The 16,434-nt window shown below is 49.2% G+C and overlaps 1 protein-coding gene across 4 annotated transcripts; it reads left to right on the top strand.

The window, feature by feature from the left end:
• The first annotated feature begins 244 nt into the window (after window positions 1-244).
• LOC135287930 (uncharacterized) lies at window positions 245-16,421 on the top strand. Of its 4 annotated transcripts, XM_064401187.1 has the most exons (9): window positions 245-405; window positions 2,075-2,192; window positions 7,577-7,623; window positions 10,269-10,395; window positions 11,240-11,400; window positions 11,835-11,881; window positions 13,845-13,933; window positions 14,886-15,033; window positions 16,129-16,421. In XM_064401187.1, exons 2-9 carry the CDS (start codon window positions 2,121-2,123, stop codon window positions 16,404-16,406), a joined length of 969 nt encoding a protein of 322 aa, XP_064257257.1. In that variant the 5' UTR covers window positions 245-405; window positions 2,075-2,120; the 3' UTR covers window positions 16,407-16,421. The 4 variants fall into 4 exon arrangements, with proteins under 4 accessions (XP_064257257.1, XP_064257256.1, XP_064257258.1 ...); XM_064401186.1 differs by lacking the exon at window positions 245-405 and having other exon boundaries at window positions 423-2,192; XM_064401188.1 differs by lacking the exon at window positions 245-405 and having other exon boundaries at window positions 2,110-2,192; window positions 10,181-10,395.
• The last annotated feature ends 13 nt before the right edge of the window (window positions 16,422-16,434 follow it).

The following is a 16,434-nucleotide window of genomic DNA, read 5'->3' as shown; positions in this document are numbered from 1 at the left end:
CCTTTGTCAGCACATTTTAAACTTTCCTGGCTACAGAAAGGCTCTGCAGCACTTGACACGAGTCAAGTCAGCAGGGACAGTGCCAATGTCCTTTGGCAATGCGTGCGGCCCGGCCCGGCCCGGCCCGGCCCCGCGCTCGATGCCACGGTTGCCTGGTAACCGCGCCCGGGCCCTCAGCGTCTGTGCCGGCGCCGCGGCCTCAGCGCCAGAGCTCGGCCCTGGCTGCTCGTTCGCAGCCTCGGCGCCTTCAGGCGGCTGCACTCGGCCATTGCCACGGCAGTTGTTGGCACAGCATTGGTTTCTGTCAGCCACTGCTGTCAATTGGCAGAGAATTGGTCTCTGTGAGTGACTCCGGAACTCGCAAAGCATTGGTCTTTGCGAGGGAGTCCTGAATTTCCTTTGAAGGTAAAGGCTGGCTAAAGTTGTACTTTCTGGTTTTGTCCCATCTGTGCTCTGAAAGAGAATGCCACAGGGAGATACAGGATGGTGGCATGTACAGCTGAGGGGATGAACAATAGATGGTCTACTGATGGTGCTTTTTGCTCACTGAACAAATGCAACATTTCCTAAGTACACTAGTCTGTAGAGTTTTTCCTGTAGTGTTTATTTAAACTACTTATAGGTGAGTGAGTTCTGTTCAAATTTCAGTGGGTTGTTATGATCTGGTTATTAAAATTATTAAGGAGGTGCCCCTGAATTAAGGTGCAAAATGAGACCATCTGCCAAAGTGGATAGTCTGGATTTTATGTAACAGTAAATGTGAGGAAGAGAGAGGGAGAAAGAAATAGAAAAAGGAGGGGGGGACGGAGGTTGATGGGAAGGGGGCATGAAAGAGAGTGACAGAGACAGATTTAGTAGAAAAGATCACCATTCCATGGATCCCATCCCATCCCATTCAATCCTCTTCTGGTCTTCTCTGTGGTGAGGTTTCGCAAAATGTAAGACTCCAATGGATGAATGCAGATTTGGGCAAGGTGGGACAGCCCAGGTACCTCCCTGGGGAAGGGCAAGTTGGGCTCTGTCTTTTGCTACTTTCAAATAATATACATTGTTAGCACCAGTATATCCTTTCAGTCTGCCACGAATTGGGCTGTGGATTTTCGGATCTATTGTGCTACTTTGCATGCCATGCAGTCATCTGGTGCAAGGGCTCAGGAATGGCTCTGGGGGCACTTTGGGGGTCTTTGATGGGCTATGACACCCCCTGAGCTGCCCCTGATGGGAATGTCCCCTGGATGTGGCCTTCTGGGGGTGGGGGGTTTTAGAGCTGAGCCAGTTTGTGTGAGGGAGGATGGGTGTCCACTGCCCCTTACCAGCGGTTGTGCCAGAGACCCAAAATTTCCTCCTGCCCCTCTGTTGATGGGAGGTGTGTGTGCAAACCTGGCCTCAGCAGAGGAGTCTGTGGCTGTGACTTGCCCAGCCTGAAGGCAGACAGAGCTGATTTTCAGGACAGCTGCTGGCTTTGGCTTTGTTGTGGATCTATTTTTCTCCCTTGGCCTTGTTCACTTCTCCCGAGACCTGAGCTAATGGGGCAATAGTGTCACCTTTATCTTGCCTCAAGTTCCCATGTGGGCCTTAACTGCCAGTCTCAAGTTCCAGTCAGGAGGCATTTTCAGGGAAGGGTGGGCTTGGGTACTCTCAGCTTCTTTGTACAGTTTTGTCACAATTGGAAAAAAGTCCTTTGTAGCAATATTTAAGCCATGAGCCATAACATTGCAGTCTCTCCCAAGTCCAGTGAGGAGCAGCTGAGAGAGCAGGGGTTGTTTAGCCTAAAGAAGAGGAGGTCCACTCAAGATGGTTTTAAGTAATATTTAAGCTACAGCTTTGTCTGTTCTAAGTATTATTAATGTTCAGCTTTTTAGCTCCAGATTTCAGCAAGATCCATTTTTGAATTGCACAAGGGAGCCATCTAGTCCAAATAAAGTCCAACTAGAGGCCTAACAATACTAGCTACTTATGCCAAGCAAGCACTTAGCTATTTCAAATGATATAAAATGTTTAGCAGCAGTGTATGCCTTGAGTCTGCCACGCATTGGGTTCTGGATTTTCAGAGTTCCATTGTTGCTCCTTCCAGGTTTTGCTGAGGCCTTGTTGCTCCTCTGTGACATCCTCCCTTCAGAATGGCTTCTGGATTCCCGAAAAAGACACCGACACCTCGTCTTTTGCTGAGGGAAAGACTGCAGTCTAACACTGTGAGTAGCCAGTGGGGCTGTGCTCAGGCTGGCAAGTGCCCTGGTGTCCCTGGTGTCCCTGCCCCTGTTGTCCCGCAGCGCTGGGAAGCTGCAGAGCACCTGCCCAGCTCTTTGTGCCGTGCTGCTGTTGGTGGGGGCTGTCCTGGTGCAGTAGGGAACACTGTGAGATGTTTCAGGGACAGCCCAGCACCTTGCCTGGCTGTGCCACGGGAGCCAAGTGAAACCAATGTGCAGCTGAAGCCCTCAGCATGTGCTTCTGTGCCTGCCCTTTGCCACAGGAATTCCTTCTGTCAGGCTGGGCACTGCCCTGTGCTGCTGTGACCAAGCTGCCCTTGGGCACCTGGGCATGTGGGGGGAGAGCTCAAACTCTGCCCAAAGCCTTGAGAGCCACGGCTGCTCCCAGCCAGAAGAGCTCCCAAAGCAGCTGTTCTCTCTGAGCTCCTGGGTGGGCACAGCTCCAGCCCTGCAGGCAGCACTGCAGTCAGGGCCACCAAGGTCCCTTGCTGTCTGGAGCTCACTGGGCTGAAGATGCCCCAGTGCTGAGGCTCTGGCAAGGAGATCCCTGTGTTTTCTTCTCTGGAGGGCTCTGTCAGCCCAGACAGAGAAAACAAATGCTCATTAACAGAGAGAGGAAAAACTTGGACACATTCCTGTGCACCTCCCTCTTGGTACAGCTTTTCTTTCTTGCTTCTCTTGGACTCAGCCAGCAGTGCTGTCTCCTGGCTGTGAGTTGTGAGTGTTGTGCAGGGATGGACTTGGGGCAGTTCTGAGAGCTCCTTCCCACTCTCTGAAAAGGGCATTGCCTCAATGCAGAGAAACGTAAGAGGAAACAAATGGCCAAAGAGCAGAAATCCCCAAACATGTCACATCAGATCACAAAGAGTCTAATGGGACACAGCCATGTGGTTGGAGTGTGTGTATTGCACTCTGTATTATTAATTGATTGGTACTAAGTATTTCAGCAAGTAACTTCCAGGGCTTCCAGAACTGCCCAAGTGGCTGTGATCGCAAATTATTCACCAGAGCCACTTGCTCAAGATAAAGCCCTCTGAACAAGCACATTTCTGAGCTTCTTTCTTGCTTAAACTGCAACCCCTTGGACGAGGACATGAGGCTTGACTCCATTTTCATCAGAAGGCTGATTTATTATGTTGTATATTATACTAAAATACTACATTACAACTATACTAAAAGAACAGAGAGAAGAAGATCAGAAGGCTACAAAGACAAGAATAGAATAGGAATGAATAACAAAAATCCTGTGACTCTCACAGCCCCGGCACAGGTGGCTGTGATTGGTCACTGATTGAAAACAATCCACATGGACCAATGGAAGATGCACCCGCGGCATTCCACAGCAGCAGATAGCCATTGTTTACATTTCTTTCCTGAGGCCCTCAGCTCCTCAGGACAGGAAAAATCCTAGCAGAGGCTTTTTCACTAAAAATCCTGGCTACATCTCACCCTTTTAAATTATTAAATTAAATAGAAAAAGAAATGTTTGCAATCTCTTCTACTGGGCCCTTGCAGAAGAGAGAACAAGCACCTCTTAAGGTTCATCTGTTGCCAATCAAAATCTCAATCATCTGCTTATGTGGAATGGTCAGGGAAATTCTTCACCTGTAGAACATTCAGGGAAATTCTTCACTTATCAAACATCAAATTCTATCCTATCACTAAAACAATCCTAAAATATAAGAAAATGCAAAGACTCATGCACAGAAAGTTCATTGTTTCAAGTCCAAGCAGCTGAATTTCAGGACAGAGTCCATGGACTGAAGATGTTCCTTCTTTGACATCTCTGGAAGTCCCCTTTGGTCCTGAAACAGGCTTGCAGAATTCTGAAACAAAGAACTGCTAAAGAAAACAAGAATCATGAAAAATCCATCGACAGTCATCAAACAATTCAGAGAAAATTTCTGGAATGCCCTGGCCACAGCCCTTCATTGAACCACTTGGGCTGAGGCTAATTTTTGGCTTTTCAATGCTTTTGAGCTGCTAGCTCTTTCCACTTTTCTTTATAATTTTTTTTTTTTTTTTTTTTTCATCAGAAGAAGAGTAGCAGCAGCAGAGGGTCTCTCGGACCCTTGGGTGGCCCTGGTCCTGGTGGGCGGACCAGAGAACCCAGACCTGGCTCACAGAATGGTGGCCCAGGTCCCTGTGGGGAAAGCAAAGTCCCCAAACCCAGCACTGGGCGGGGCAGTGGCCCCGGCCCAGGGAAATGAGCCAAACGGCCCAGAACCAGCCTGTGAGGCGGGCTCTGCATGCTCAGAACCTGGCAGGACCATGCTGCCAGTGTCTTCAGAGCAGAAATGACCCACTGCTTCCTCCCCCCAGCAGCACCGGTGCACACCGGCAGCTCGGGAAGAGAAGCTTTCTCAGGAATTGTCATCCCAGATCTGAGGGTTTCTTGTCCCCAGAGCAAGTGAGCAATGTTTGCTTTGCTCTGTCTCTCTTGCTCCTGCAATGAAAATGCCACTGCTCCTGCTTTCTGCCCCTCGGCACCCCCATGTCCACTGGGCTGGGAACCAGAGGCAGATGCCACAGGAGCCAACTCCCCCAGGCCGCTGGGGCGCTCGGGGGGAGGCAGGCACCCCAACCCCCAGGGAGAAGCCCCCGACCACACACGAAATGACCCAGAAACCACACTGATTTTGAACACAGCCAGCCGAACTGCTCCTGCAGTTAGCTGGAGGGCCATGCCCCCTCCACGGAAGGACAGGCTCTTCACAGGGTCTGATGCGAATGACGGAGCTTCAAAAACCTGCGGGACAACTGGGGTGGGTGGTGCGGGCAGCACGGGCGCTGGTGTCGGCTCTTGAGGCGATCCCGTGGGCTCAGCACCATTCTCGGCATGCTCTTGCACTGCAATTGGATCGGCAGAGAGCAGCGGGACAGGCGGGGGCGGCGGGCTCGGAGCGGGGTCAGCCCGCGCAGGCGCCGCCTGCACCGTTGCGAATTCAGGTGCCGACTGGGATGCAGAGAGAGAAGGCACGGAGGCAGCTCCTGCAGCTCCCGGGGACAGCAGCACAGCCGGGGAATCACTGTTGTTGATCGCGTTGCCTGGCAACACGGGCGGATCGGCGGGAGGCGGTTCCGGGTGCCGCGGCGCAGGCGGGGTCCGGCGCCTCTCGCGGAGCTGGCTGAGGCGGAGTCGGATCCGCCCCCTCCCGGGGTGGGGGAAGCGGAGAATTTCGCGGCGAAGCGGGCGGGGCCGGCCCGGAAAGCGGCGGGTTCGGTTTTTCATCCCCCCCAAGAGAAGGAGCGGGGGGGGAAGGCAGATCTGTTTGCTCCTAGGGAGCAGAGAAAAACTTTTGCTCAGCTGTGGGCAGTGCGGGGTGTTATGAATAGAAAGTTGTATTTTTTTTTAAGTTTCAGAGTTAAAAAAACCAAGCCAGACCGAGTCAGCCTCCTTTAGTTTCGCTGCCGAAGGAAAGCTTTTCAAATACCTGTTAATGGCAGGTGATTAACTGATTGTTTCCCTGATGCTGGCTGCATACCAAGAAGATACCAAGGGAAACCCTCCAGGGTAAAGAGATGGGCAGTGACACCAGAAACAACATGCAAATAAGAAACGCAGTGCACCCTGGATTTTTACAGTTTTACAGTTTTTATAAGAAAAACCCCTAAAATCACGAGCCAATAAGTGACTTAAAGTGACGTCTAAGGATGGGAGCATTGTCCCGTACCTGCTTGAATCTTTTTATTTCTCACCCTAACCTGAAAAGAAACTGATTAAAGAGACCCCCCGGGTTTCTAAACCAACAAACCAAGGACTCAACGACTCTCCCGTGAGGACAGAGTCCCCAGTTCTGCCTGCAGACCAGCGGACAAAACTGCATCATCCTCCTGCTTCGTGCCACGCCTGGGAGCAGCGGCGGCGAGGGCGCAACCCGTCGATTTCTTCCCACCTGAGCTGATTCTTCTTAATAAAAGGCATTAAAAAGGAGAAAGATCTCCTGCCCATTTATTTCACGGGGGGGCTGCAAACTCGCGGTTCGTCTTCTTTGAGAGGCTCCTCTCGTGCCGAAGCTGGCGGGGACAGAACGCGACTGCGCACCCGAGCCATGATGTCCCCCGCAGCCCGTCCCCATTTCAAGATAACGCCATAAATCAGTACGTGCACTGCATGCATCATTGGGGATGAAACACGCTGGACTATTGTCCACCTAAAAAGAGCGTCCATGAACTCCCAAAAACCTAAATCAAGGGAGTCTATGACATTTGTAATAAATCTATGAAATTTTGCCCATCTGAAGAACTCATAACACCGTCTCTCCAACATACATTGAGGAATTCTGTCCCTGTGTCCCCATCTGCACCAGAGTTTAATAACTTTCTCCTCTGACGCAGTAAACGGAACCTGAGCTTCCGAAGGTACATTTTTCCAACTTTCCTCCCACCTTTTGCGAATGGCAGGATCTTCAGAAAGGGAAAAAATAACAGTACCTTTAGACAGTGTCCTTGTGGATCCAGCTGTGCAGCTCTGCTGCTCTGCAGCAGCTGGACACAATCTCCAGGAAAGTCCAACAGGTTCTCCTGTTTGCCTTGGCTGTGAACTCTGCCCATCTTCAGGGTCTCGTTTCTTCAGCTCCAGGCTAGATTCCATGGTCACTCTTGGGGTGACCATCAGTTTCACACATCCAGGGGTCACCAATTCTTGCTTTGACTGCAACCCCTTGGACGAGGACACGAGGCTTGACTCCATTTTCATCAGAAGGCTGATTTATTATGATATATATTATACTAAAATGCTACATTACAACTATACTAAAAGAACAGAGAGAGAAAGATCAGAAGGCTACCAAGACAAGAATAGAACAGGAATCAATAACAAAAATCCTGTGACTGCTCACAGCCTTGACACAGGTGGCTGTGATTGGTCACTGATTGAAAACAATCCACATGAACCAATGGAAGATTCACCTGTGGCACTCCACAGCAGCAGATAGTTATTGTTTACATTTCTTTCCTGAGGCCCTCAGCTCCTCAGGACAGGAAAAATCCTAGCAGAGGCTTTTTCACTAAAAATCCTGGCAACACCACATTTTGCCCATCTATGGTGATCCAGCAGAATGTCAAACTCAAGAGCAATGCCCCAAGAGCAGAGGTGGTGCTGGGGAAGAGGAGGCAGGGCTTCAAAGTGTCTCAGGATGGGTCCCCAGCTGGACTTGGCTGTTATTTCAGCCAGAGCTTGGCCAGCTCTCTGTGATTCCAGCAACTGAAAGCTTAAGGACAATGACTCATCTTTGGGATTATGTTTTGCAATTCCTCCTTCATCACAGGGACCATGCTTAGAAGGTTTGCCTCCTTGCATGGTACGTCCATTCCCTCCCTTCTCTTTCTAGCTCCTCATATGTTCCTTTGTCCTCCATTTTCTCCAGGCCAAGACCCAGCACCAGAAGCCAAGAGAAGAGCCCGGAGTATGCAGGTAGGCACAGGGCTCCAGTGTACTTTTCACCTCACTCTTCGCATCTCCTGTGGTGATTTGGCACAGTCAGCTGTCCCACGTATTTAGGCGAACTTTTCTGTATTCCACATTTTGTCCGAAAGTGGCCTTTCTAGTCTTCACACTGAGTTGACATTTGGAAAGCTTGGTTAAAACCCATTCATTTAAAGGTATCTTTAAATGTATTTCAATTTCCTAATGGGCTCAGTGGACTCTCCCAGAGCCCAGTCCCTAGGAGTGTTCTCTGGTGGTGCAGTGAAAATTCCTCCAGTGTTAATTTTTGAGTGGAAGGAGCTGGAGGGGTACCTTGGGCTCTTGGATAAGCTGGGCAGGAAACGGATACATTCCTCTCCATCCTGCACATGCCTTTTATCTCCTTGCAGCCTTTCTAGTGCCAAATGGGGAATGGAAAAATAAGCCAATTAGCATGAAATGAGAAATGTTTCCACTCCTTCCGACTGCCCTTGAAGGAGAAAACCATTCCTTGGGGTAGTTTCTGATCTGAATCCCTTGAGATTTGAAGGAGATTCCTGTATATTGCCTGGTTTTGCACTGGGAGGAATAGGAATATCTTCTACGATGAAAGTCCTTTTGAATTTTCCAGTGAAGGAGAAGGAGACTTCCAAATGGCTGCAGCCTAGGCAGGGTGTGAGTTTGTCATCCTCTGACAGCACAAGCCCAAAGCCACCTGTGGCAGGTTCCCAATGACAAATCTCTTCCCCGGCTGTCTCTGCCTGTGTCAGTGCTGCAGGCTGAGGCTGGGGAGGAGGTGCCTCCTGCCTTGTCCCTGTCCCTGCCTTGCCTGATCCCTGACAAGTGGAATTGTGCCAGACAAAATGCAGTCTCTGGCACCTCTGGGTCATCCACTGCTTTCAAGCTGTAAGCTTCAATGACACTGTTGTAGTTCCTTTGGCATCTCTGGTTGTGTAATGATAGGAGAGATGAGACTTGGAGAAGTAATTCTGCTGATGCAGAAAGAGGGATCTGATCACCTGGTCCCTTTGCTCAGGGTTAGTTCTGCCAAATGCTGGGTATGGCCCTATTTGGAATGACTCCTTAATTGCTGGAATGCAGCTGCAATACTTAATGCAGCAAGGGAGTAGTATCACTCATCAATGTCGTTGCCAATTTTGCTGTATGAATTCTGGACTAGGAATGAACCATCTCATTAATCCATCACTGTCTCTCTTTTGTTACTGACCGGGACGTTTTATAGCAGGAAACAAATCCAGTTTTAAGAGAGCGGTATTCCTCACTAATGGCCTGTATACCACATGGTTTTATTCTTGGTGAAACTATGTAAAAACTTAGTTCTCTTACTTCCAACAGTTCAGTTGGAGAATATATCAGAATGACCTGCCCTGTACTATTTCCACTGAGAAAAATTTGAATTGATAGTATTACCCAAGATCAGAAATGTTTTGAGGCAGATCATGTTTATGTAGGTTTTGGGTTTTATAATAGTAGTTTGTTGACTGCATGAAAGAAATCAGGAAGAAAAACCCATGGAGCAATGAAGCACAGCAAAAGTGGCAATTTCCAATTGAATGGCCAGTTTACGCCCTGCAAATGCAGACTCCTTGAGTACTGGGGACATGTAACCTGGATTGCAAAGCTTCTTCCAACATGAGGTGCCATTGTTCATGTGCCAGCACTTCCTCTGTTGTGAAGAGAAAGAAAAGCAATGAAGCAATAAAACCCAACCTGGAACTGAGCGGGAGTTACTGAAACAAAGGCCATGAACACTAACTTGGAAAGCAATTACTTCTGAGTTGTAATTGTCAAATTCTGTTGACCACTGTGGGTTGCCCACAGTTTAGAAGGAAAGGGATTTCAAAGTAGTGGATGGGTAATGAACAACACATAAGCAAAGTTGTAGAAGCTTTCTCTCCTGGTTTGCCAGCTCCATACATTTCAAAGGAATTCTAGTGATGGTAGTTGCATGAAAAGAAAAAGCAGAGAGATCTTCTGAATAATGAAAATATCCCTTGCATGCCTCACCCATTAGATGGATTGATTGTAAAGGTGGGAATTCACCGAACTCACTTCTTCCCTTGTGAGCGTGGCTCAGCCTCACACAGAGGTGAGGTGGGAGCTGGGCCGCTCTCTGCTGGGAGGAAGGGTCTTGTGGCAGCCCAGAGAGGCTGTGCACATTGGCAGGGAACAGCTGTGCCCTGCATGTGCCCTGCAATGAGCTGTGCTGCTGGCAGTGCCCCGTGGAGCTGTAGGGCTGCTCAGCTGTGGGGCAGGGAGAGGAGCAGGAGGGTGCATGTGCAGCTGAGCCACTGCTGGAGAGCACAGGGCTCTGGGCTCCCTGCTGTCCCAGGGCAGCCCAGAGGCCAGGGTGCTCCTGTGGCAGCTCTGTGGAAGTGGGGCAGGGTTTTCCCCCTGGCCTGCTTCAAGCTGCAGCCAGCAGGAGCATGTTTCCCTGTGCAGCTATTTAGAAGCTTCCAAGGAATCTGTCCCATGAAATACGGAGCTTCGGATGATTTAGATTTACTTTGTGGACTCTCTTATATTTTGTGTCTCCACTTTGCAGCTCTGACTGGCTATCCTCTTGCCAAGAGGTTTTCCCTGGCAAGTCCCTCGATGCTCCTTTCCTCCAAGCCGTTGCATTCCATCCACAGGAGCTCTCCTTCTGCCACGCGAAGCAAGATGTGCAGCAGAGAGCAGGAGACTGGGAATGCTGGCAACGGCTGGGATGAGGAGAGTAGAAAAAGCCAGGAGCTCAGAGCAGAGGGAAAAGGAATAGAGGTAAGGAGACCAAGCTAAGTCCTTTGTGCTAAATTTTCATATCATGTGCTGTCAGCAGAGCTCTGAGACCTCTTCCCTGACAGGAACTGACCCTTTCACTGAATTTTGAACAGGTCCTGATTTGGCTCTCTAGCTGGGCCAGAAATGATGGGATACTAAGCATGGGTATGCATCTGCCCCTGCTGCCTCCTCCCCCATTCCTGGCCATGGCATGGGGGCCCTGGAGCAAGTTGGGCAGGCAGAGACCTTGCAGAGAGCAGCAGGGCAGGGAGTTCTGCTGAACTCCCTAAATGGCAGTGAGGCTGAGATGATGGATGTGGGGGAGCTGGAGAGCAGCGAGCATCCCGAGAGCTCAGCAGCAGCATCTGGGCTCCAAGGCTGCTGGGGAAGTGTAGGAGGGAAGGGCAGCAGCAGAAGAAATGAGGGGCTTGAGACAAGCAGGTTTGGACATGCTGCAGAATGGCTTTGTGGGGATTTGGCTGGAGATCAGCACTGGCTGTGAGACACGTTAGGGGCAGGGAGAGAACAGTGATCTAAACCCACTGCCATGGCATCCAAAAGGCCAGGGGAGGCAGTGGCACCCCAGAACACCTTGATGTCGAACATGTGGATGCCAGCTGGGAATGTAGTCGCATTTCCAGGGAAGTGAGAAGGTGGGGAGAGCTCGGAAATGTGGGACATGGTCTCTCCCAGTTCCCTTTGCATTCCCCATCCTGTGCCAAGCTGCTGCATCAGTTTGACTTTTCCTACCAGGTCCCAGTTAAGAGCATTGATAAAATTCTTGAGGCATCAAAGGGGGCAAGTGTGGATGATTGATCTGAGCACTGTGTTCTACTCTTTCCAGACCTCCTTGCTGTGCTCCACTGGCGGGGAAATGAAGAAGAGACAATTGGGAAAATCTTTGATTCCTCGTCTGCGCAAGGCAGGAATTCCCCCTGTGGGCAGTGCTGCTGGGTCTGTGCACAGCTCTCCAAAGATGGAATTGCAGGAGTCCCAGGAGATGAGGTAAGCCAAGGTGTCTGCTGCTCCAGTGTGCTCTTCACCTCACTCTTCCCATCTCCTGTGGTGATTTGGCACAGTCTCCCATGTATTTAGGCAAACCTCTGAATATTCCGCATTTTGCCCATCCAATGTCAAACCCAAGAGCAATGCCCCAAGAGCAGCGGTGCTGCTGGGGAAGAGGAGGCAGGGCTTCAAAGTGTCTCAGGATGGGTCCCCAGCTGGACTTGGCTGTTATTTCAGCCAGAGCTTGGCCAATTCTGTGTGATTCCAGCAACTGAAAGCTTAAGGACAATAAATCATATTTGGGTTTATGTGTTACAATTCCTCCTTCGTCACAGTGACCATGCTAAGAAGGTTTGCCTCCTTGCATGGTACACCCATTCTCTCCCTTCTCCTTCTAGCTCCTCATATGTTCCTTTGTCCTCCATTTTCTCCAGGCCAAGACCCAGCAGCAGAAGCCAAGAGAAGACCCCAGAGTATGCAGGTATGTACAGGGATGTCTGTCCGAAAGTGGCCTTTCTAGTCTTGACACGGAAGTGACATTTGGAAAGCTTGGTTAAGCCCATTTATGTAAAGATATCTTTACATTTATTTCAATTTCCTAATGGGCTCAGTGTACTCTCCCAGAGCCCAGTCCCTGGGAGTGTTCTCTGGTGGTGCAGTGAAAATTCCTCCAGTGTTAATTTTTGAGTGGAAGGAGCTGGAGGGGTACCTTGGGCTCTTGGATAAGCTGGGCAGGAAACGGATACATTCCTCTCCATCCTGCACATGCCTTTTATCTCCTTGCAGCCTTTCTAGTGCCAAATGGGGAATGGAAAAATAAGCCAATTAGCATGAAATGAGAAATGTTTCCACTCCTTCCGACTGCCCTTGAAGGAGAAAATCATTCCTTGGGGTAATTTCTGATCTGAACCCTGTGAGATTTGCCGGAGATTCATGGATATTGCCTAATTTTGCACTGGGAGGAATAGGAATATCTTCTACGATGAAAGTCCTTTTGAATTTTCCAGTGAAGGAGAAGGAGACTTCCAAATGGCTGCAGCCTAGGCAGGGTGTGAGTTTGTCATCCTCTGACAGCACAAGCCCAAAGCCACCTGTGGCAGGTTCCCAATGACAAATCTCTTCCCCGGCTGTCTCTGCCTGTGTCAGTGCTGCAGGCTGAGGCTGGGGAGGAGGTGCCTCCTGCCTTGTCCCTGTCCCTGCCTTGCCTGATCCCTGACAAGTGGAATTGTGCCAGACAAAATGCAGTCTCTGGCACCTCTGGGTCATCCACTGCTTTCAAGCTGTAAGCTTCAATGACACTGTTGTAGTTCCTTTGGCATCTCTGGTTGTGTAATGATAGGAGAGATGAGACTTGGAGAAGTAATTCTGCTGATGCAGAAAGAGGGATCAGATCCCCTGGTCCCTTTGCTCAGGGTTAGTTCTGCCAAATCCTGGGTATGGCCCTATTTGGAATGACTCCTTAATTGCTGGAATGCATCTGCAATGCTGAATGCAGCAGTAGACCAGTATTGCTCCATAAGCAGGGGGATAGTTTTTCTGGATTAATTCTGGATTGGAAATTACTTAAGTCGTTGAATGATTCCTGTCTCTCTTTTGTTACTGACCAGAGCATTGTTCAGTCTGAAAGGCCCCAGTTTTAAGAGAAGTGTTCGTTTTGTATTGCTTGGCTGCCTTTTTATTTTCCCCTTTGTGAAACAATGTAAAAAATTAGTTTTCTTACTTCTAAGAGCTCTGTTGGAGGGCATTTCAGAATCACCTGCCCTCCACTCTTCCCATTCAGAAAAATTTGAATTTCCCTTTGCTCAGGGTTTGTTCTGCCACATCCTGAGTATGGCACCCTTGGAATAACTCCTTAATTGTGTATATGCAACTGCAATGCTTACTGCAGCTAGGCAGCGGTAGTCCTCAGTAAGTAAATGACATTTTTTCTGGATTAATTCTGGACTATAAATCACTTCTGTCATTCATCCTTTCCTGTCTTTCTTTTGTTACTGACCCAATCATTCTGCAGGGTGATAGAATCCAGTTTTAAGACAGGTATACCTCTCATAGTGCTTGACTGCTACATGATTTTATCCTCTGTGAAACCATGTGAAGAATTAGTTCTCCTAGTTCTACCAGCTCTGTTGGGGAGTGTTTCAGAATGACCAGCCATCAGCTATTTCTATTAAGGACATTTTGAATTGTCAATATCAGCCAAGATCAAAATTATTTTGAGATAGGTCATGTTTATTTGGGTTTGGATGTCTCTGCTGAAAAGAAAGCAGAGAATAAACCCCTGGAACAAGGAAGGAGAGCAAAAGTGGAACTTTTGGATGAGCACTTTGTTCCCTGCAAATACAGGATTGCAGAATACTGGGCACATCTAATGAGGAAAGCAAAGCTTCTTTTGCTTCCAACACGTGGTGCCAGAGATTTACAGGAACCTTTGGTTCCATTCCCAGGCCTCTCACTGAGTCAGGCCAAGGAGACAGATCATCCCAGCAGTCCTGGTCTTAGGAGTGACAAAGAGCTGAGGGACAGCTTTGGAAAGGTAAGGGATAAGAACAGGGATGAGCAGACTTCCTTTCCAGTGGCTGTTTAGTGCTTGGCCCAAAATGCCACTGAAAATCATAATCTTCCACTCCTTGGGGGATGGGGATTCTCTTGGGAATGTATTTGACAGCTACAGAGCAATTGCTTGGCTATTTCCAGTAGTGCCAAGGTGACTGGTTTGGAGATGGTGCTAAGGTCACGCCAGAAGCATTCTTTATGTGCAAAGGCTGGTTTAGAGAAGTTCGGAATGGCAGATCATGCTAGACATCAGTGAATGTGGGAGAAGTGCATCCTTGGATGCAGAGAAGCAAAGACTCTAATGTTGAGTGTAAGCAAGGCTGCAAACTAAAATGGGAGAGTTTGCTTTTTCCTGGTTACCTTTGTGGCTGTATCTCACAGCCCTCTCATTCTCAAGTTTTCTGCTCATTAACATCAGCATTTGTGCAACTTGTTTTCACAAGACTCCTCCTTTTGGTCTGCTGGCCTCAGAGACCAAGTCCTTCAGAGCTGAGTCCTTCAGAAGCCAGGAAGTGAGAAACAGCTGCAATTCCTGGCCATGAGTGTTAAGCAACAGCCATTCCCCCTTCTTGCTGGGTATTGCACATGGTTTTCGTTCTTCTGCCATGGCCTGTAGGAACTGCACTGCCTGCTCACTGTCATGTGAGCTCTTCATCTGTCTTGGAGCACTCCTATGACTTTCATGCTTCAAGCAGGGCTTCCTGACATAGGTTGCAGTTGCAGCAGTGTGAGGTTGTGGCAGTGAAGTGTTCCACCTCACTGTGTGTAATTGCCAAGGCGAGCATGGGAGACATTCCTCTGAAACTATTGGAATGGATATGGAGCTGCATGGAAGACTGTGGCACTCTGTGCACTCTGTGCTCCTGATGAGATGTTGTGTCTGCTTGGTGTGTCTCTCCTTACAGTCTGTGATGTGTTTCCATTGCACCTAGACCCGCGCTGAATTGTGCAGGTTGGCTAAAGAGAACTTAGAGCAGAAGAAAATGGAGATTTTGTTGGAAGAGATGAAGAGGAGACAAAATGAAAAATCATTGCAGCTTCCTCCAGAGACATTTGAGCCTGGAGATGCAGCTGAAGCAAGTAAGTGGTGGCTAAACTTGTAGTGGTCCTTTTTGACCACTTGCTTGCCCTTTGCACAATGTTGCAGTCAGACTGGGGGGGCTGTTCTGCTTGCATCTGAGTAAGAAGCTTGCATTAGGATTTAATTCTGTTTCCCAAAGAAAAATAGAGAGACATGAAGTGTCTTGCCCATGGCCTCATTGAGTCAGTAACAGAATATTAGCTTCCCACCTCCACTTGTAAAGTCTTTCGGAGTAGAAAATTCTGTCTTGCAAAGTACACTGGGGCTTCAGACTCTCTCCTGGAGAGCAGCCTCCAGGGAAGGTGAGGCCAAAAGGATGCTTTTCAACCAGGCTGCAACCTGGAAGGAACAAAATTCCATTCCTTCTGATGAAAACGCCAGAGATCCTTCTCCTGCTGCTCCCTGCTGAGGAGCTGATGCTGTAGAGCTGTGCTGAAGCCCCAGGCAGTGCTTGTGTTTTCGTCCCAGGAGCAAGCAGCGTTCCCAACTGAATCCTGGCTGAGGGGCTCAGCCTGCAGGGCCGTGAGCGCTGCCCGAGGGCGGCAGCGGGGCCCTCAGGGGCAGCACTCAGCCCGAGGGCATCACACCAGGCTATCTGCACTTTGGTAACTTCCCTGCCTGCCTCTGGAACAGAAGAACAAAAGCAAAGCAATACTCTGGGTTTTCTCTGTTTCTTAGGAGAAGCATCACTGCAGTTTGCTTTTAAACTAGAAGAGGGCAGATTTACATTAGATATTAAGGAGAAATTTTTTTTAAATGAAGGGGATGAAAAGCTGGCAGGATTTGCCAAGGGAAGCTGTTGTTGGTCTATCCTTGAAGGTGTTCAAGGCCAGTTTACGTAGGGCTCTGAGAAACCTGATCTAGACAACGTCCCTGCTCACAGGGGTTGGACTAGATGGTGGTTAAAGGTGCCTTCCAACCCAAACTCCTCTGGGATTCTGTGATCACTGTCCCATGTTAGTGTGCCATTGTTATACCTGTAGTTCTTTGGGACAACAAAGAGATGTTACCCAGCTCTAGCAACTTCTCTGGCCTTTTCCATCGTCACCCCGTCCAGCACTCTCCACTTACAGGCTCCTCTTTGGTCCCTGCAGGCTTCAGCCTACCACCTATCAATGGCACAGCTCCCAGTGTACAGAGAAAAGATGCTGGTAGCGCCATGAAGAAAACAGTCGTGAGAAAGCAGGACACGGTGCCCTTACAGCCCAGTACGCCCACCCTCCATGGAGATGGCAGCTTCCCACGCAGCTCCTCGGGTAAGCCTGCTCCATGGCAGCATTTTCCTGCAGGGGTTTGTCCTTGCAAAAGGAGCACGAACTGCCTCCTGCCTCAGCCAGCACAGCCGGGATCTTGGGTTCATAGTGTGTCCTGAGAATGAACAGCAAATCTACTTTGGAGTT

The sequence above is a fragment of the Passer domesticus genome, chromosome 31 (genome assembly GCF_036417665.1).
Source record: "Passer domesticus isolate bPasDom1 chromosome 31, bPasDom1.hap1, whole genome shotgun sequence".
Taxonomy (NCBI): Eukaryota; Metazoa; Chordata; class Aves; order Passeriformes; family Passeridae; genus Passer; species Passer domesticus.
Note: the sequence above shows the minus strand (reverse complement) of the source record. Positions and strands in the feature narration are given on the sequence as shown.

Bases quoted from the DNA above. Each gene is read 5' to 3' on its own strand.
- LOC135287930 (XM_064401187.1), top strand. From the start codon at position 2,121: ATGGCTTCTGGATTCCCGAAAAAGACACCGACACCTCGTCTTTTGCTG. The intron at 7,624-10,268 runs GTAGGCACAGGG...TTCCATCCACAG, and splicing joins GAAGAGCCCGGAGTATGCAG to GAGCTCTCCTTCTGCCACGC. The intron at 15,034-16,128 runs GTAAGTGGTGGC...TGGTCCCTGCAG, and splicing joins TGGAGATGCAGCTGAAGCAA to GCTTCAGCCTACCACCTATC.